General features: G+C 39.9%; 1 protein-coding gene across 1 annotated transcript in view; it reads left to right on the top strand.

Moving 5' to 3' along the window:
* The window catches only part of LOC109236138 (autophagy-related protein 18a-like), a 31019-nt gene extending 10224 nt beyond the window's left edge, over positions 1-20795 (top strand). The window contains exon 2 of the mRNA XM_019402355.1: positions 20562-20795. Within this exon, the coding sequence (XP_019257900.1) occupies positions 20562-20795 (234 nt within the window). The remainder of the gene's footprint in view (positions 1-20561) is intronic.

The following is a 21963-nucleotide window of genomic DNA, read 5'->3' as shown; positions in this document are numbered from 1 at the left end:
TTACCCTTCTATAGTCACATTATCATTTCTAACTGCTTGTCTTTATTTGGAAAGCATTATTTCTATCTCTCGTGTAATTAATTGGTCTTAATTGGAAAGGAGTTAGATATCCTATATTCAGTTGATATTTCCTTAATTGTAATTATTTGATTCATGTTAACTTCCTTGTTGTTGAACTTAGTATTATGGAATCGTTGTTTCACATTATTTCTCCCTTGTTGAGTTTTTCTTATTGCGCTTAGTATTTCTCTGTTACGGTTATTCCTTGTGAGTTAGTTGTACTGTCTTTTGGTGAACGGAAATACCTGAGTTGATTCTCTTGCTTTGTTCTTGTATATATTGTCGTTTGTTGTGTTGTACTTGAGACTGTGATGCACGAGGTTTTTGCCGTGCGGTTGTTGATATTGTGATGCACAAGGTTTCTGCCGTGCGATTGTGAATATTGTGATGCACGAGGTTTCTGCCGTGCGGTTGTTGATACTGTGATGCACGAGTTTTCTGCCGTGCGGTTGTGAATATTGTGATGCACGAGGTTTCTGCCGTGCGGTTGTTGATACTGTGATGCAAGAGGTTTCTGCCGTGCGGTTGATTTTGAAGGGTTGCACGAGGTCCTTGCCGTGCTGTTGTTGTTATTGATGTTTTGCACATGCGGCGTAATAAGGCGGGATATGTTATATGCTTATACGTGGGTTGCGCATGTGGCGGAATAAGGAGGGAACATTGTGATGCACGTGTGGCGAAATAAGGCGGTACCTAATATCTTATTATTTGCACACGTGGCGAAATAAGGTGGGTTATGTCAGGGGATGATTGTAGAGAATTGTGACGGCCTGTGGAGGCATTCCTAATTGTTTAATAATGTGATTGTGGGTTGCTTACCGGTATGAGCTTTATCGCTTGGAAGTTGTGAGGAAACATCGTACGTGCGGTCCGTTCTCCTTTTCATGTTTACTAGCTGGTAGAATTTTGTTAGAAACATTTGCACAAGCATACACGTAGCTGAACACTCCTATTAGAGGTGAATTCCTCCTGATTTTTCTAAGGGCGGAGGTACGCCCTCGTTTATCCATTATATTTGTGAGAGTGGCCCTAGTTAGCCAGTTAGTTGTCGGTATGACCATGAGATTGATGGGGCACAGGATGCCAATTGTTAGATTTCAGATGTTGGGTCTTCGCGAGTTGTGGCTTGTCCGAGACTGGGTGAAATTGTGGAAAGAGTTGGATAAGACCTTTGTGAACATCATTGTAGGATATGAGTTATTGACTTGTTTTCCCCTTGCTGTGCTGTGACCTTAGGATTTGGATTGTGATTCTGCCGTCATTTCGTATTCTCATTTATTATATTCTCGTTGTTACTTGTTGTATTTCTCCCTTATTGTGAATTGTAGCATTCTTGGTCATTCATGCAGTCTTTACATATTTATATGTCGTTTCCATTATTCCTATGATTATACTGTTTATCGACCGGTAGGTGCCTTGACTGTTCCTCGTCACTACTCCACCGAGGTTAGTCTTGATACTTACTGGGCACCGCCGTGGTGTGCTCATGCTACTCTTCTGCACATTTTTGTTGTGCAGATACAGGTACTCCCACTCAGTTCTGTCAGCCTTGGAAGGAGGCGTATCGGTAGAGACTTCGAGGTATATCTGCTACGTCCGCAGACCGAGGAGTCCCTTTCCAGCTTTCTGTAATAAGTACAGCTCTTTCAGCATCTCTCCTTTGTATAGATATTCTTGAGTTAGAGCCTCTTATGTATCCCTTAGCTTGGGATTTGAGAGTTTCCGGGTTTTGGGAATGTTGTTAGCTTCGAGAATTGTTGTGGTATGTGCCGAGCGGCACCTTAAACGCCGTTTTATTTTACTAGTTCAGTTTTATTTATTTTCTTCCGCAATTATGGTTTATCTTCCGCATTGTTAGGCTTACCTAGTCGTAGGGACTAGGTGCCGTCACGACATGTTCACAGAGGGTGAACTAGGGTCGTGACACCTAGACAGTTTTCTTGAGGGATTAAAGTCTAAACAAAAATCCAAAAATATGTCTTTTATTTTTTTTACGTAGTAATAATCCCCCGTGGTTTTTCTTTGTGCCTCAGTTCTTTTCCATGAGATGTAGTTTGAACCGGGTAGTAGTATTTTTTATATTTTTAGAGTAGATTAGAATTTAAGGAATAAATGGAGGAAGAATGATGAACCTAGGTGCCCTTGACTTGTTTGATAGTAGCATATTTAGGCTTTGGCATGTGTAGTATCTTCCCTATGATTTGAAATTATCGATGATGCCTTGCTTAGTTGGATAGCATGTCTTGTGATGCCTATGTCTCGTTTTCTTGACTTATGTTCACTTTGTGCTTCATGCTTAATATCTCGTGGCTCTGTGAATACTTGCATTTGTTTGAGAGTCGGAATGAGACCGTTCTTAGTGAGTCATGTGCCATGTGTGGTGAGGTTTTTGTATAGTCTATGTATTGTACTTGTGTCTAGAACTTGCCCGGTATGTGAGTTGAAGCGAAATTTTAGGTGATGTTCAGTTTGAAAAGTGACTTTAGGCTTTCTTTGATTTTTTTGAGCTTTATTGCTTATCACAAATAAAATCTATCCATAGTTAGCCATTTTGAGCCTATAGACTTTTATTTGGCACCCACATTACAAGCCTATACCCTTTTTATTCTTAATTGATATTGTTTTGATCCCTTTTCCTCTTAAAACACTTTAATTGTGAGATGAGCGCTAAAAGAAGTAAGAAGGAACTAAGTGTGGGATGACTTTTGAGTGGAACCAATAAAAGGAAGAAAGGTGCACTTGTTTTGTCAAATAATACACCATTAGCAGAAATTGAAAAAAAAAAGAATAATCTGAAGGAAAAAAAAATATAGAAATGAATACATTGTTGTCTTGTTCCTGCTAGTGGGTATGAAATATAGTGCTTAAAGAAAGAGGGAACATTGTTGGGAGTGATTTTAGTTGTGAAATTGAAGTTGGGATTGAAGAATTTGCGCTTAAAGTTGATTATGTGGTGTGTTAAAGTGCTTAGGAGGGTTAGTCACTATTCCTAAATATATCCTACCCGTCCCTTAGCCCACATTACAACCATGAAAAAGTCCTAATTGATTTTAGATCGAGTGAGCCTACATTAGTAGAGATTTACATTATGGGCAAGCCTATGGTACCAATTACATGCATGTGACTTCTTTTGTGAGGGTGAGCGATATTTTCTTTGATATATATGAGTCCTTAAAATATATTTGATCATGAGATTCGAATGTGTGGATTCAACTTACTCTCTTGCCTTGGTTGTGAGGGCACATGGTTTCACGAAGGATAGGTAACATTATTAGACTTCTCTAGGATGTTGGGTGTTCAAGCCATGAGTGCATTGTGACATTGAGTCGGTTTTTGAGGCTAGGATTGTTGTGAGCATATTGTCTTTGTTTGAATATTTTTGAAGAATGACATAAGTAAAGGGAAGTGTATGATGATTGCATATGCTAGAGTTTAATTGTTGCTATCAACCATAATCATTGGTGTAATGTGCTTCAAATATGTTAAGTGCTCATAGATAGAGTAAATTTTTGGTTGACTCGAGGACGAGCAACGTTTAAGTGTGGGGTGTTGATGATAGGCTATAATTACGTATTTTAGTCGATTATTACACTCTAATTTACCGCACTTTAATTGAGTTTGAGCTTTAATCGCTAGTGTTTTGCACTAATTGTATGTTTTATGCCTTGTAGGAGTGATTCCGAGCTATATAGATGTTATGGAATGAATTCAAGTGATTTGGAGCTTTAAAGTTTGAGTAAAAGTTCAAGGAATTAAGCCGGGATTGTGTTTGGGGGTCAACGGATGATAGTTAGAGCGAACGAAGACTCCAGTAGGCAGATTGCGCAGTGTCTAGTAAAATAGACATAACTTTTCGCTCAGAACTCCATTTTGGCTCCATAATATATGGTTGGAAAGTTAACTCAAAGGGCTACAACTTTCATGTTTTACGTTTTTCAAATTCGGAACGGAACAGGGTGAAAAGTGCGCGCACAGATGCGCGGCCGCGCTAGTTAAGCCCGGGAAAAGTGTCCTTTTTCACATTGGAGAAGGTATAATTGTTTGGGCCTAACCCTACTTGGTATATATACATAGGAGAACGTTTTTGAGAGCAATTTTTGACGAAGGAAGAGCACAGAGCCGCCGTGGAGGCCGGGTTTCATCTTTTCTTCCACCAACTTAGTCTTTTTATGTTTCTTTGTATGATTTGTTGTTTTGCTACCATGTCTATGTGGAGCTAAACTTCACGTTCTACGGTTGTGGTTCTTTCATGACTATTGTTATTCGGATATTGATTTTGATTTCTTAGTTTATCATATTGGTTTATTTATTCAATCCTGCACTTAATTATTTGATTGCTTGATCACCAATTGAATACTATATACGAATCTAGAATTGAACTCGAAAGTGGGAATTCTAGATTGCATATAGGATTGAGTAGAGCAAGTTCTTGAACCTGGGCCTCGGGGAATGGATTCGCGGTTAGGATAGACATATACCTAATTGTCTTGCTTGGTTGATTTACAGGAATTATAAATGCGTTCTTGTTGATTCTAATTCCATAGACATATAGGCGTTAGGTTAGCTTGAATAGGCGAGTAAGAACTCGACAGATTCTTATGAGCAATATTAACCCTGTCAACCAATAAACTAGACAAATTGGTTAGTCAATTCAATTGAAGAATAGAATAGGAATGTTAGATAGCCCATAACCCTAGATCGTTTTCATTACATTAATATCATAAAAATCTGCTCTTTCTCTGTCCAAAGTTCATTATTTGTTTTTATTTATTTTAATTAGTTTAGAATCAAATATTTCTAGGTTTAATTCTTGTTTAGATAATTAGGATAGTCTAATTTAGTTAATAGTTAATCACAAGTCCTCGTGGGATCGACATCCGACTTTTAGTCACTTTATTACTTGATGACCGCGTATACTTGTGTGTGCGTTTGGCCGCAACAATGTGGTTACACAATTCAAAAGAAAAAAATCACATGTTAGTTAAATTTTGGCGCCAATTGTTAAATAAAAGAAAAAGGCTGGCAGAGTAGGATTGCGAGAAGAAAACAAAATACTTGTTCTCCTATTGTTTATTGTAGCCAAAAAGGCTTCTCATCTGGTTCGGGAGCAAGAATAAGAATGTTTGTTCCCAAATCCATTATGAGAGAGAGAGAGAGTATAAGTTTGTGTCTTTCATTAGTTCTGTTATGCGTACTCTTCATTAGGAATAATTTTGGAAAAGGCTGTGCAATGTGTCATATGTTAAATATTTAACCCTCCTGTTTGGCAATGGCAATGCTTGTATAGAAATAGTTCAGACTGAAGAAAATGGAAAACAAATAACTGACATGATCTGGCCATAAATTCCTCAGGGATCTCTCTTTAAGCAAAAGAGCAGAAAACCCGATATGATGTTTGCTCTCTCCTCTCTCACTCTCTCATTTAAATTTTGTCGAGTGAAGAAAGATAAATTTCAATTTATATACATAGAGTTACAAATGCCAACAGAATTGAAACATTAGAAAAGATGGTTATAAATATTGAAACCAGCAACCCACTGAGTGAAGGATTTTAACTGATTCAACTAGGGACTGACATGGTCTTCCTCACACATCTTATAGCCCGTTTGTCAAGCTTTTGGGAAGCCAAAAGTGCTTATTTTAAAATAAAAATAAAAAACAGTGCTAATTTTAGAGAGCTGAGGTGTTTGGCGAAGCATTTAGGAAAAAAAAAAGTGCTTCAGTAGGAGCAAAAGCTGTTTTTCAGAAGCTGAAAAAAAAGTAGCTAGCTCCCCCCGAAGCGTTTTGGAAATTTGGCCAAGCACAAATTGCTATTCTAATATTGGCAAAAATATTTTTCAAATTAATTAGCCAAACACAATTTATTATTCTCAAAAAGTACCTTTTCGAAAAACACTTGTAACATAAAGTACTTCTAAAAATAAGCAGATTTTTGAAGTTTGACGAAACAGACTATTAGTCTTCCTCCATTGTACTAATTTGGTCCTTCCTATGTGATTCCCAACATGAATCAAAAATCAGCAGCAGTGACATATCACAAATTATTCTTATAGATAGCTGCCATTAATTATTGACATGTCAATGTGTATTGCAGCTTTATTAGATGCAAGTTCGACCCAGAGATGACTCAGTTGGAATATCACAATTTTCTGAAGAACCTTGTAATGTAAAGGATGGATGACGTCTGTGCCCAAGTATTCTTTTTTTTTTTTTAAATAAAAAAAAAGTATTCTTTTTTTTTTTTGGAAATTTAAGGTGCTTGGCCATGGCAGAGAAGTGTTTTTGAGCACCAGCAGAAGTACTTTTCTGCTTTTGGCAAGAAGCTACAAATTATAGCTTCAAGCAGACGCCTTAATTTCTTAAAAATTGTAAAAAAAAAAAAAAGTCATCTACAAATATAAAATATAAAAAAATAAAAAGAGTGATGTCGTAGCTATCGACATGTATAATCAATTAATAATTGTGTAGAAAGAATTCCGATACTAATTTTAAAACTAGGTTATTTATCCAGAAAGAACAAAAAAAATAGTGGAATAAAGTGATAAAATTTTAACGGAAAAATTTTACTGAATTTTTTTTTAAAAAAAACTAAGATAAAAGTATAATTATAAGGTAAAAAGTGATAGACGTTTTGAACGAATAGATTTTAAATTAAAAATGAAAAGAATCAAAAAGCGAACATGGTTACTTTTGGTAATCATAATTGATTACTGATTGTGTAGAAGGTATCCCAATATCAATTTTAGGACTCAGAAGAAAAAATTAAAATGAAAAATAATAATGAGAAAGAGAAAAAAGTGAAAAAAAAATATTTTGGTAGGAGAGATTATACTGAAAAGAATAAATTAAGAAAAATAAAAAGGCACACTAAAAAGAAAAAAATAAGATAAAAAATAAAGTAAAAAAAGAGTGCCGTTGCTACTTGAAAAACAAAAAAAATTAAAAAGAGAAAATAACGACAAAAAAATGAATAGGAGTGCCTAATTTTATTAGTAAGAGAAAAAAAAAGTAAAAATAATAACAAAATAAGAAAACAATAAAAAAAAAAAGAGGGACAAAAAATAACATGGAAAAAATAAAGAAAAGAAGGAGTAGGGCCTTTTGGTGAAGCCTAAGCATAGAAAAAAAGGGAGCTTGGTCTTAAAATATTCAAAATGGGCATATTTTTTTTTTCGTAAATTGAACATTTACTTTCTTTTTTCGTAATTTGATATTCAAAAATACTTTTTAAAAATATTGGCTAACAGTTTGCTTATCAAATATTGCAAAAAGCATTTCGGGCAAACACAAATTGTTATTCTTCAACAGTACTTTTTCGAAAAGCACGTTTGAACAAAAGCACTTATCAAAATAAGTTGTTCCTGGCAGTTTGCCAAACAATTTCTAATTAAAAGTCAAGACAAGATTAATAGCCAGTTTAGCCAAGCTTCTTTTCGTCCAAAAGTGATTTTTTGGCTGAAAATGCTTTTTTCAAAGTTATGGGGTTTGACCAAGCTTTTAGAAGGAAAAAGTACTTTCGAGTAGAAGCATGAGGAGTTTTTGAGAAGCAGAAAAAGTAGTTTTCCCCCAAAAGGAATTTTTCAAAAGCACATTTGAACAAAAGTACTTTTCAAAATAAACAGTTTTTGGCAATTTGGCCAAACGATCTCTAATTAAAAGTCAAGACAAGATTAATAGCTAGTTTAGCCAAGCTTCTTTTTAGCCAAAAGTGCCTTTTTGGCTAAAAATGCTTTTTTCAAAGTTATGGGATTTGGCCAAGCTTTTAGAAGAAAAAAATACTCTCGAGTAGAAGCAAGAGTAGTTTTTGAGAAAAAAGAAAAAAGTAGTATTTCCCAAAAGTACTTTTTTGAAAAGCACGTTTGAGAAAACTATACTTAGAATCACTTTTTACAAGCTTGACCAAACACTAATTGCTGCTCAAAAGTCAAATTGATTAGCCAACACAAACCATCTCACGCAGAATTTATTTTAAGCGGTGTCGACACTTAATAAAGTGAATAAATAAACACATCTACGTAACAATATCATATTAAAAAATACAGTTCGAATCATATTAAGAAAAACAACATTCAAACTATTACTACAACTCAGCTCGAAGAGTTTCTATTTTTTAAGTTGAATTTGTTATTTTTTATTTTTATTTAGTATCCTCATTAAAAATAATTTTCAAATACCTCTTTTTGGTAAAGGCATCAAATTGTCACGATCCGAATTTTCCACCATCGGGGATCGTGATGGCGCCTACTATCGGAGCTAGGCAAGCCAAACGTTTAAAATATTTTCTGATAACATCTCAACAATATAAAATAAACGAGACAATTTAAAACAAAGCGGAAGTCTTAAGCTTAGATAACCGAAAACAAATGCGGAAGTTTTAAAATACATTTCTACCCAGAGTCTGGTGTCACTAGCTCACGAACTACTATAGAGTACTAAAACAAAAGTCTGAATGAAATACATCAATGTTTGTCTCGATACAAATAAAACAAACTAATAACAGAGAAAGGGACTCCGGCCTGCGGACGTCAGCTAGGCTACCTCGCAAGTCCCTGGACTGAAGATAGCTCCCGATTAATACCGCTGCTGTGGTCCAAAAGCTGCTCCGGGATCTATGCAAAAAGATGCACAGAGTGTAGCATCAGCACAACCGACCCCGTGTGCTAGTAAGTGCCTGGCCTAACCCCGGCGAAGTAGTGACGAGGCTAGACAGGACCTACCAAAAAAAACCTGTGCAGATATATATGCAATAGCAGGAAATATACAGAATTTAAACAGCTAAGAGGGAGGGGAGCATGCTATGGGGGTGTAACAATTCAGATATAGAATTAACGAATAATGAAATGGAACTGAACAATAACATCAATTAAGGAGAACAGGTAAATCAACAACTGCACGACACCAACCTTCGTGCTTTTACTCTCGTTCTCACCAAAACAGTCAAATAAAGTGCACGGCATCAACCTTCGTGCTTTTACTCTCGTTCTCACCAAAACAGTCAAATAAAGTGCACGGCATCAACCTTCGTGCTTTTCCTCACATACTCTCCTATCAAGGCACGGAATGACCCTTCGTGCATAATTATTCAAAATATGGCACAGAATGACCCTTCGTGCATAAATATCAAAACATGGCACGGAATGACCCTTCGTGCATAATTATTCAAAACATGGCACGGAATGACCCTTCATGCATAATTATTCAAAACATGGCACGGAATGACCCTTCGTGCATAAATATCAAAATATGGCACGGAATGACCCTTCGTGCATAACCACTCTTCCTCACCAAATCAACAGTCACAACCAATCAGGGTGAGGGGAATAAACAAACAGTATTAAACGTCCCGGCAAGGGAGAACAAAACAACAGATAAGTCCCAGCAAGGGTACACTAACAGCTCAAATATCCCGGCAAGGGAGAATACATATAATACTTAAATCCCGGCAAGGGAGCAACAATAATAATAAACTACACGTCCCGGCAAGGGAACAATTACAACACTTTCTCTTTTGATCACTTATTTCTCAATTATCATATTCTCGTTCGAGCCAACGCTCCAATAATGTACCAATCATAATTCTTCCTCAAACCTTTAACATTATATGAAACTTATCAATTAAACAAGGAAGAGGTATCACAAAATCCGAATAAACGCAATTAAGACTCACGGTCATGCTAGACTCCGGTGCATAGATACTCGTCACCATGCCTATACACCGTACTCCACATTCAGCAATTAGCAAATAATATCCTAATCCTATTCCCTCAAGCCAAAGTTAGAACAAACACTTACCTCGATGCCTTGAATTCAACTCAAGCCTCAACTATGGCTTTACCCCTCGATTCCACCATAAAACCGCTCAAATCTAGTCACAAATTACTTAAATACATCAACAAATGCTAAATGAATCAATTTGAATGCATAAAAATGAATTTCCCAAAGTTTTGCCCAAAAAGTCCAAAAATGCCCCTGGGCCCACGTGTTCAAAACCCGAGGTTCGAACCAAAACTCGATTACCCATTCCCCCACGAACTCAAATATATAATTTATTTTGAAATCGGACCTCAAATTGAGGTCCAAATCCCCAATTTTTGAAAAACCTAGGTTCTACCCAAAACACCATTTCCCCCCATGAAAATCTTTGATTTTAAGTTGAAATCATGTTAAAAGATGATAAGAATTGAAGAAAGTTGGTGAAAAACGACTTACAATTGATTTGGAGACGAAAGGATTCTTGAAAAATCGCCTAAGTGAGTTTGGGTTTGAGAAAAAATGAAAAGAATGGTTGCTGCCCGAGTTGATTCTGTGATTTTTTTTTATTTTTGAAGAAACAACGTGGAGCACCAGTGCTCCACATTCTGTTATGACAGCAAAATTTCTGCAACATTTTCCTAAGTTTAAAACACCCCGAACCCCCTCCGAATCACTCCCGAGCCCTCGGGGCTCCTAACCAAACACACACACTAACTCAATAACATCCTACGAACTTACTCGAGCGATCAAATCGCCAAAATAACATCAAAATCAATGAATCAAGCCTCAAAATCATCATTTTTCATTCTAACTTCATAAACTTCAAACTTTAGATATTTAGGTCCGAAACACGTCAAACGACGTCCGATTTTGACCAAACTTTACAGGAAGCGCTTAACATATAAATAAGACTTGTACCGGGCGTCGAAACCAAAATACGAGCCCGATACCATAGTCTTCTGATCAATTTTCATTTCAAAATTACATATAAACTCCAGAAAAATAATTTCACACAAAAATTCATTTCTCGGGCTCGAGACCTCGGATTTCGATTCCGGGAATACGCCCGAGTCCCATATTTTTCTACGGACCCTCGGGACCGTCACATCACTGGTCTGGGTCCGTTTACCCAAAATGTTGACCAAAGTTAACTTTAACCATTTTAAAGCCATAATTTAGCATATTTCACATATTTTAACAATAAGCTTTCCGGCTACGCGTCCGGATTGTGCACGCAAATCGAGGCAACTAAAAGCGAGGTTTTCAAGGCCTCAGAAGCACGGAAAAAGAGAGAAATCCGGTGATGACCCTTTGGGTCGTCACATTCTCCACCTCTAAAACAACAGTTCGTCCTCGAACGGACAAAAGAAAGAAGTACCTGAGTCGGAAAATAGATGAGGATAACGGCTCCGCATATCAGACTCGAACTCCCAAGCCGATGCCTTAGGAGGCTAACCTCTCCACTGAACGCGCACTGAAGGAAAACTCTTCTACCTCAACTGTCGAACCTGCCGGTCTAAAATAGCCACCGGCTCCTCCTCATAAGACAGATCCTTGTCCAATTGGACAGTGCTGAAATCTAACACGTGCGATGGATCGCCGTGATACTTTTGGAGCATAGATACGTGAAACCCTGGATGCACTGCTGACAAGCTAGGCGGCAAGGCAAGTTTATAAGCCACCTCTCCCACACGATCAAGAATCTCAAATGGACCGATGAACCTAGGGCTAAGCTTGCCCTTCTTCCCGAATCTCATCACGTCTTTCATAGGCGATACACGGAGCAACACTCGCTCACCAACCATGAAAGCAACATCTCTGACCTTGAGGTCTGCATAACTCTTCTGCCTGGACTGAGCTGTACGAAGCCTATCCTGAATAATCCGGACCTTATCCAAGGCCTCCTGCACCAGATCCGTACCCAATAACCGAGCCTCTCCCGGCTCAAACCATCCAACTGGATACCAACATCGCCTACCATACAACGCCTCATAAGGAGCCATCTGAATGCTGGACTGGTAGCTGTTGTTGTAGGCAAACTCCGCTAAGGGCCTCCAAAATCAATGACACAGGTTCGGAGCATATCCTCTAGAATCTGAATGGTCCTCTCGGACTGACCGTCCGTCTGGGGATGAAATGTTGTACTCAACTCAACCTGGGTGCCCAACTCTCGCTGAACCGCTCTCCAAAAATGCGAGGTAAACTGCGTACCCCGGTCCGAAATGATAGATAGCGGCACCCCATGAAGGCGAACAATCTCCCTGATGTAGATCTCAGCTAATCTCTCAGATGAATAGGTAGCTGCAACAGGAGCAAAATGCGCTGACTTGGTCAGCCTATCAACAATGACCCAAACTGCATCAAACTTCTTCCGAGTCATCGGAAGTCCAGTAACGAAATCCATGGTAATCCTCTCCCACTTCCACTCGGGAAGCTCAATCCTTTGAAACAAACCACCTGGACTCTGATGCTCATACTTAACCTGCTGACAGTTCAAACATCGAGCCACATATGCAACTATATCCTTCTTCATCCTATGCCATCAATAGTGCTGCCTCAGATCCTGATACATTTTTGCGGCGCCCGGGTGAATAGAATACCGAGAACTATGGGCCTCCGCTAAGATCAACTCTCGAATCCTATCAACATTGGGCACACAAACTCGCCCCTGCAATCTCAAAACACCATCATCATCTAAGGTCACTTTCTTGGCACCTCCACGCTGCACTGTGTCTCTCAGGACATACAAATGGGGATCATCAAACTGTCGATCACGGATACGCTCCAATAATGAAGAACGAGCAACCGTGCAAGCTAACACTCTGCTAGGCTCAGAAATATCCAACATCACAAGACGGTTGGCCAAGGCCTGAACATCCAAAGCAAGCGATCTCTGGCTGACTGGAATATAAGCAAGACTACCCATGCTGGCGGACTTCCTACTCAATGCATCGGACACCACATTGGCCTTTCCCGGGTGATACAAGATAGTAACATCAAAATCCTTCAACAACTCTAACCACCTTCTCTGCCTCAAATTCAACTCCTTCTACCTGAACAGGTACTGAAAACTCTTGTGATCAGTGTACACCTCACACGTCACACCATATAGATAATGCCTCCAAATCTTCAAAGCATGAACAATGGCCGCCAACTCAAGATCATGAACCGGATAATTCTTCTCGTGGATCTTTAACTGCCTTGAAGCATAGGCAATGACTCTGCCGTCCTGCATCAATACTGCACCAAGCCCAATACGGGAAGCATCACAATAGACTGTATAAGGCCCTGAACCTGTGGGCAAAACCAATACCGGTGCCGTAGTCAAAGCAATCTTGAGCTTCTGAAAGCTTGCCTCACACTCGTCTGACCATCTGAACTGGGCACCCTTCTAGGTCAACCTGGTCATCGGGGATGCAATAGACGAGAACCCCTCCACGAACCGACGGTAGTAGCCTGCTAACCCCAAGAAACTCCGAACCTCTGTAGCTGAAGCTGGTCGAGGCCAGTTCTTGACTGCCTCTATCTTCTTCGGGTCCACCTGAATACCCTCTGTCGATACGACATGACCCAGAAATGCAACCGAACTCAACCAGAATTCACACTTAGAGAACTTAACATATAACTAACTATTCTTCAGAGTCTGAAGAACCACTCTGAGGTGCTGCTCGTGCTCCTCCTGGCTGCGGGAGTATATCAGAATATCATCAATAAAGACTATCACAAACAAGTCCAAATAAGGCCTGAACACTCGGTTCATCAACTCCATAAACGCTGCTGGGGCGTTAGTCAATCCAAATGACATAACCAGAAACTCATAATGCCCATACCGAGTGCGAAATGCTGTCTTAGGGACATCAGACGACCTAATCCTCAGCTGATGGTAGCCAGATCTCAAATCTATCTTTGAAAACACCCTCGCACCCTGAAGCTGGTCAAATAAGTCGTCGATCCTCGGCAGTGGATACTTGTTCTTAATCGTCACCTTGTTCAATTGTCGGTAATTAATGCACATCCTCATCGAACCATCCTTTTTCTTCACAAATAGCACTGGTGCACCCCAAGGTGAAACGCTGGGTCTAATGAAACCCTTCTCAAGCAAATCCTGAAGCTGATCCTTTAACTCTTTCAACTCTGGCGGGGCCATGCGATACGACGGAATGGAAATGGGCTGAGTGCCCGGAGCCAGATCAATACAAAAATCGATATCCTTGTCGGGCGGCATGCCCGACAGGTCTGAAGGGAAAACCTCGGGTAACTCCCAAACAATAGGAACAGAATCAATAGATGGGACCTTTGCGCTGGAGTCGCGAACATAAGCCAGATAAGCTAAGCACCCCTTCTCGACCATGCGTCGAGCCTTCACATATGAAATAACACTGTGAGTGGTATGTCCTGGGGTCCCTCTCCACTCAAGTCGGGGCAAAGCTGGTAAAGCCAAGGTCACGGTCTTGGCATGGCAATCCAAGATCGCATGATACAGGGACAACCAATCCATCCCTAATATAACGTCGAAATCCACCATATCTAAGAGCAACAAATCAACACGAGTCTCAAGACCCCTAAACACCACAACACAGGAACGATGAACCCGATCAACCACTATAGAATCACCCACTGGTGTAGATACATATACAGGAATACTCAAGGTCTCACTAGGCATAACCAAGTAGGGTGCAAAATAGGACGACACATATGAATACGTAGATCCAGGATCAAATAGCACTGAAGCATCCCTATCACAGACCTGAATAGTACCTGTAATAACAGCATCTGATGACTCAGCCTCTGGCCTGGCTGGCAAAGCATAACATCGGGGCTGGGCCCCACCTCTCTGAATCACATCCCTAGGACGATCGGCTGCTGGCTGACCCCTACCTCTGGCGGTCTGAGCTCTACCTCTATGACCTCTACCTCTACCTCTATGTCGTCTACCCCTGCCTCTAACTGGCTGGGCAGGCTGTGGGGCAACTAGTGCCTGAATCATAGGACGAGGACCCTGCTGCTGAGAACTACCCGAAGCTCGAGGGCAAAATCTAACAATGTGACTCGAGTCACCACAACCATAACAAGCCCTCGGCTGCTGAGACTGCTGGCCCTGTCGACCTGAATGTCCTCCCCTGAAGCTCTGAAGTGGTGGTGCACTGATAGGAGCTGGTGGTGCACTAAAAGACTGCTGCTCAGAATAATACGGCTGGGGATCACTACCACCTGGGGTACCATGAGAAACCTGGAGAGCTGACTGAAAGGGCCTCGGAGGATGGCCTCTACCATAAGAATCCCTACCTCCAGACGAGGTACCACTGAATCTACCAGAATGACGGGGCCTCTTATCAGACCCATGACCACCTCCCTGAGCAAGTTCCATCTCTATCCTGCGGGCAGCATTGGCCGCCTCCTGAAACGAAATCTCACTCCCCGCTCTCATACCCATCTGAAGACGGATCGGCTGAATCAACCCATCAATAAATCTCCGCACCCTATCTCTATCGGTGGGGAGTATCACAATAGCATGGCGAGCAAGATCAATGAACCGAGTCTCATACTGCGTGACTGTCATAGAGCCTTGCTGGAGACACTCAAACTGCCTGCGAAGAGCATCTCGCTGAGTAACTGGGAGAAACTTCTCCAAAAACAACTCTGAAAACTGATCCCATGTCAATGATGGCGACCCTGCTGGCCTGGCTAAACAATAGTCTCTCCACCAAGTCTTGGCGGATCCTGCTAGACGAAAAGTGGCAAAGTCGACCTCATTTCTCCACTATACCCATGGTCCGTAGAACCTCATGGCAGCTAAATAAGAAATCCTGAGCATCCTCTGAGGAAGTGCCGCTGTATGTGGTAATGAAGAGCTTGGTGAATCGATCTAGTCTCCACAGAGCATCGGAGGACATCGCCGCACCATCGCCGGTCTGAGCCGCAATACCCGGCTGCACTGCCACAGTTGGCTGAACCACTGGAATCTGAGCCTGAGGAGCCACCTGCTCCGGAGTACGTGTAGCGGGAGTCTGAACTCCTCCCCCAGCCTGAGATGTGGCTGGTGCTACTGGAAGCAAACCCGCTCGAGAGACGCTCTCTATAAAGACTACCAGTCGGACCAAAGCGTCCTGAAGCACTGGAGTGGCTATGAAACCCTCTGGGACCTGAGCTGGGCCCACCGGAGCCGCTGGAGCTGGAACCTCCTCGTCATAATCAATTTGAGTCTCCACCTCTGGGGCTGCTGCTCGGGGCTGAGCTCTGCCCCTCCCTCGGCCTCTGCCCCTAATAGGAGCTGCTGCTGGGGGCTCAGGCTGCTGCGCAGTAGAAGAGGGAGCACGTGTTCTCGCCATCTCCGAAAGAATAGAGTAGAACGACAATCAGTATTTGAGAACAGAATCGCACGACAAGAAAGAACAAAGTGAAATTTTCCTAACTCTATAGCCTCTGGGGATAAATATAGACGTCCCCGTACCGATCCCTCAGACTCTACCGAGCTTGTCCGTGAGTTGTGAGACCTAAGTAACCTAGTGCTCTGATACCAACTTGTCACGATCCGGATTTTCCACCATCGGGGATCATGATGGCGCCTACTATCGGAGCTAGGCAAGCCAAACGTTTAAAATATTTTCTGATAACATCTCAACAATATAAAATAAATGAGACAATTTAAAACAAAGCGGAAGTCTTAAGCTTAGATAACCGAAAACAAATGCGGAAGTTTTAAAATACATTTCTACCCAGAGTCTGGTGTCACTAGCTCACGAACTACTATAGAGTACTAAAACAAAAGTCTGAATGAAATACATCAATGTTTGTCTCGATACAAATAAAACAAACTAATAACAGAGAAAGGGACTCCGGCCTGCGGACGTCAGCTAGGCTACCTCGCAAGTCCCTGGACTGAAGACAACTCCCGATCAATACTGCTGCTGTGATCCAAAAGCTGCTTCGGGATCTGTGCAAAAAGATGCACAGAGTGTAGCATCAGCACAACCGACCCCATGTGCTGGTAAGTGCCTGGCCTAACCCCGGCGAAGTAGTGACGAGGCTAGACAGGACCTACCAAAAATAACCTGTGCAGATATATATGCAATAGCAGGGAATATACAGAATTTAAACAGCTAAGAGCGAGGGGAGCATGCTATGGGGGTGTAACAATTTAGATATAGAATTAACAAATAATGAAATGGATCTGAACAATAACATACATTAAGGAGAACAGGTAAATCAACAACTGCACGGCACCAACCTTCGTGCTTTTACTCTCGTTCACACCAAAACAGTCAAATAAAGTGCACGACATCAACCTTCGTGCTTTTACTCTCGTTCTCACCAAAACAGTCAAATAAAGTGCACGGCATCAACCTTCATGCTTTTCCTCACATGCTCTCCTATCAAGGCACGGAATGACCCTTCGTGCATAATTATTCAAAACATGGCACGGAATGACCCTTCGTGCATAAATATCAAAACATGGCACGGAATGACCCTTCGTGCATAATTATTCAAAACATGGCACGGAATGACCCTTCGTGCATAAATATCAAAATATGGCACGGAATGACCCTTCGTGCATAACCACTGTTCCTCACCAAATCAACAGCCACAACCAATCAGGGTGAGGGGAATAAACAAACAGTATTAAACGTCCCGGCAAGGGAGAACAAAATAACAGATAAGTCCCAGCAAGGGTACAACTAACAGCTCAAATATCCCGGCAAGGGAGAATACATATAATACTTAAATCCCAGCAAGGGAGCAACAACAATAATAAACTACACGTCCCGACAAGGGAACAATTACAACACTTTCTCTTTTGATCACTTATTTCTCAATTATCATATTCTCATTCGAGCCAACGCTCTAATAATGTACCAATCATAATTCTTCCTCAAACCTTTCACATTATATGAAACTTATCAATTAAACAAGGAAGAGGTATCACAAAATCTGAATAAACGCAATTAAGACTCACAGTCATGCTAGACTCCGGTGCATAGATACTCGTCACCATGCCTATACACCGTACTCCACATTTAGCAATTAGCAAATAATATCCTAATCCTATTCCCTCAACCAAAGCTAGAACAAACACTTACATCGATGCCTTGAATTCAACTCAAGCCTCAACTATGGCTTTACCCCTCGATTCCACCATAAAACCGCTCGACTCTAGTCACAAATTACTTAAATACATCAACAAATGCTAAATGAATCAATTTGAATGCATAAAAATGAATTTCCCAAAGTTTTGCCCAAAAAGTCCAAAAATGCCCCCGGGCCCACGTGGTCAAAACCCGAGGTTCGAACCAAAACTCGATTACCCATTCCCCACGAACTCAAATATATAATTTGTTTTGAAATCAGACCTCAAATTGAGGTCCAAATCCCCAATTTTTGAAAAACCTAGGTTCTACCCAAAACACCCATTTCCCCCCTTGAAAATCTTTGATTTTAAGTTGAAATCATGTTAAAAGATGATAAGAATTGAAGAAAGTTTGTGAAAAACGACTTACAATTGATTTGGAGACGAAAGGATTCTTGAAAAATCGCCTAAGTGAGTTTGGGTTTGAGAAAATATGAAAAGAATGGTTGCTGCCCGAGTTGATTCTGTGATTTTTTTTATTTATGAAGAAACAGCGTGGAGCACCAGTGCTCCACATTCTGTTATGACAGCAAAATTTCTGCAACATTTTCCTAAGTTTAAAACACCCCGAACCCCCTCTGAATCACTCCCAAGCCCTCGGGGCTCCTAACCAAACACACACACTAACTCAATAACATCCTACGAACTTACTCGAGCGATCAAATCGCCAAAATAACATCAAAATCAATGAATCAAGCCTCAAAATCATCATTTTTCATTCTAACTTCATAAACTTCAAACTTTAGATATTTAGGTCCGAAACACGTCAAACGACGTCCGATTTCGACCAAACTTTACAGGAAGCGCTTAACATATATATAAGACTTGTACCGGGCGTCGGAACCAAAATACGAGCCTGATACCATAGTCTTCTGATCAATTTTCATTTCAAAATTCCATATAAATTCCAGAAAAATAATTTCACACAAAAATTCATTTCTCGGGCTAGGGACCTCGGATTTCGATTCCGGGAATACGCCCGAGTCCCATATTTTTCTACGGACCCTCCGGGACCGTCACATCACCGGTCCGGGTTCATTTACCCAAAATGTTGACCAAAGTTAACTTTAACCATTTTAAAGCCATAATTTAGCATATTTCACATATTTTAACACATAAGCTTTTCGGCTACGCGTCCGGACTGCGCACGCAAATTGAGGCAACTAAAAGCGAGGTTTTCAAGGCCTCGGAAGCACGAAAAAAGAGAAAAATCCGGTGATGACCCTTTGGATCGTCACACAAATAATTATCCAAAAGCTCTTCATTTACTTGATTTTGCAAATTAGTCTTAAGCAACTTCGACACAAAAAAAAACATGACAACTAACAACGGGAATCCTAGAAGTTAATATAGTAACAATAGCACGATATAGCTAGTTTTTGGACTGGTCATTCAAAAATAGCCAGCGTTTACCAAGTCAATAAAAAATAGCCACTATTTTGCTGCAACAGAGACCGGTCCAGCAAAATATACTGGAGTTCGGTGCACCTGTGTATGAACTCCAGCATATTATGCTGGAACGATATACTTTGCTGGCTCCAGCATAATATACTGGAATTGGAGCGCCGGTGCTCCAAACTCCAGTATATTATGCTGGACCGGTATACTTGCTGGAACTCCAGTATGCTGGAGTTCTAGTGTACTTATGTTGGAACTCCATCATATTATGCTGGAGTTCCAACATACTTATCCTGGAACTCCAGTGTAATATGCTGGAGTTCAAGTATACTTATGCTGGAACTCCAGCATAATATACTGGCGTATTTTCCGGGTTTTGAACAGTGTTTTCGCTCAGATTTATCTTTACATAAAAAGTGGCTAAATTTCGATTACTTTTGAAACTTGACTATTTTTGAACGACCAATTGTAAATCTGACTATTTTTTAATTTCTCCCGTTAATATAAGAGTAATGTTTTAGTAGATATGGCACAAAATTTTAAAAACACAGCGCATGTTACTGGGTTTGTACCCACGACCTAATAGAAGCAAAAGAGGAGTCACTTGACAAGGCGAGCTGGGGAACTACTTGTTTCAGGCAATGTCATTTCTTTTTTATACTAGTGGGAATTGCCCGTGCTAAGCACGGGCCTAATAGCGCAATTGTTTCTAATAGTATTCAGTAAATGTTCTCCTACTTCATCAATTCTCTAGGAGCCTAAATTGTCTAAGGAAAATGCCATGTTCCTTCGTATGGTTTGGTATCTTATACCAATCTCAAGTGTGAGATAGTGTTTTTTTCGTACTGTATATATGAACTTCAAGTCAACATTATGTATTCAATAGGAAGCGTCACAGCCTGGGTTTGGGCCACCTCCGAGAAATCTTACAATAGGCAGATCACCTCTTTTATTATAGTAGATAGACAATATTTATGGACTACAATAAATGTTTTTAACCAAGCTGACATTGTAAATGCCCATGTAATGTCATGTACCAATTGATACATGTGGTAATTTAATGAAGGATTGGAAATATACATTTTTATTTTACAATAGAAGAATGCTTTATCAATTCTTTGTGCTTGCTAATCTGAAAGTAATCATTTGATATACTGTGGCATCATGAAGTCAACACCAAAAAAGTTTAAATGACTGATAGATTCCCTCGTCATTTTTCACACAGGTAACATCTACTGCAAATAGAAAGTCCTCTTCTCTGCCAATTATCTTGGTTAAGACATGCTGCCTCGATAGCATTTCACACAAAGCAGGGCATTTTGGTGTGTTGTTTTTGTCCTCCGTGTTATCTTCTAAGACCACTTGTTGTCCCATTTACTATCTAGCTTTGGAGAAGATTGTAGCAACTGTGGATGCCCTATACAGTAAATATATCATAATCAGAGTTACTGGTCTATAAACTCCATTACTTTTTCACTTTGTTGAATAATTCTATTAAAGATTTATTTGTCCGCAATCACCTTTGAGGTTGTTGTATAGAGCAAGATTGAGGTTGTCCTACAATGTATATTTGATCACCATGACTTCTTTCATAGTAAATGTCCTGATTAAGGTGGCAAGACCATAATGCATGGATTGAATTTACCATCTGCACATATGAATGGAGAAGAGAAAATGTTAAACAAAAAAAGAAAAAAAAGACAATGGTAATAAAGACGATGAACTAAGTTCAAAGTGGCTGCAAAAGTATGAACTACAGAGAGTAGGGAATTCATCCCTCAATGTCACTGTTTCAATCTAACTATGTGTGCAAAATTTTATCTTCCTTTTAATCCCCATCTTCAACATGATACTGTTGTATCACGTTGTTTAGTTGCGCTGCTAAAACATAAAATTATAGGAAACATGTAAATTTTACATAGCACATCCTTCCTTAGATTTAACAAGAGGTGTATATAAAAGAATAAATAATTTGCCATCAATTAGAGGTAAAGGTTATGCACTAACCATTCATAGAAGATGAGGGTAAACCTAATAATTAGGACAAAGACTTCAGAGAGAAGTGAAAAGATATTTTTAGTAATGTTAAGATAAAATTGGTCATATAGATATGAATTTGAATAGATAAGAGCTTAAAATGACTTGTAAAGAAACAGTAAAATAAAAGTTGTAAATTAAAAACTCATACTTATCGTTGGACAGACACGTCGTGTCCTAATAAAAGTCCTATTGATGCTATTAAGGGAGAGTTAATAACCTCTACTTCACAGTGCTTAAAGACTTTACTGGTTGTACATGAATCTCCTGTGTTTTCTTTCATATTTCACGACTTAAAAAACCAAAGAGGAGAAAAATAAAAGTTAATTCAGTCGCTCTAACCGACGCGCACCATCTATGCATTCCAAATTAACAATGCACCACCAATTAAATTAAATTAAATTAAATCAGTCAGTTAGCTAATAAGTGTTAAATTTTGCTGCAAATATTCAATGTTGCCTTACGGAATGAGAGACGAAAAGCTACACGCAACTAAATACACATTAAAAGTGTACAGTTTCCTACACTTGTATAATATTTTTATGCAACGCGTAAAGTTTACAAATATACATTATTGTACTCAAATAGTT

This window comes from Nicotiana attenuata, chromosome 12 (assembly GCF_001879085.1).
Source record: "Nicotiana attenuata strain UT chromosome 12, NIATTr2, whole genome shotgun sequence".
Lineage (NCBI taxonomy): Eukaryota > Viridiplantae > Streptophyta > Magnoliopsida > Solanales > Solanaceae > Nicotiana > Nicotiana attenuata.
This window is presented reverse-complemented; position numbering and strand designations above follow the sequence as displayed.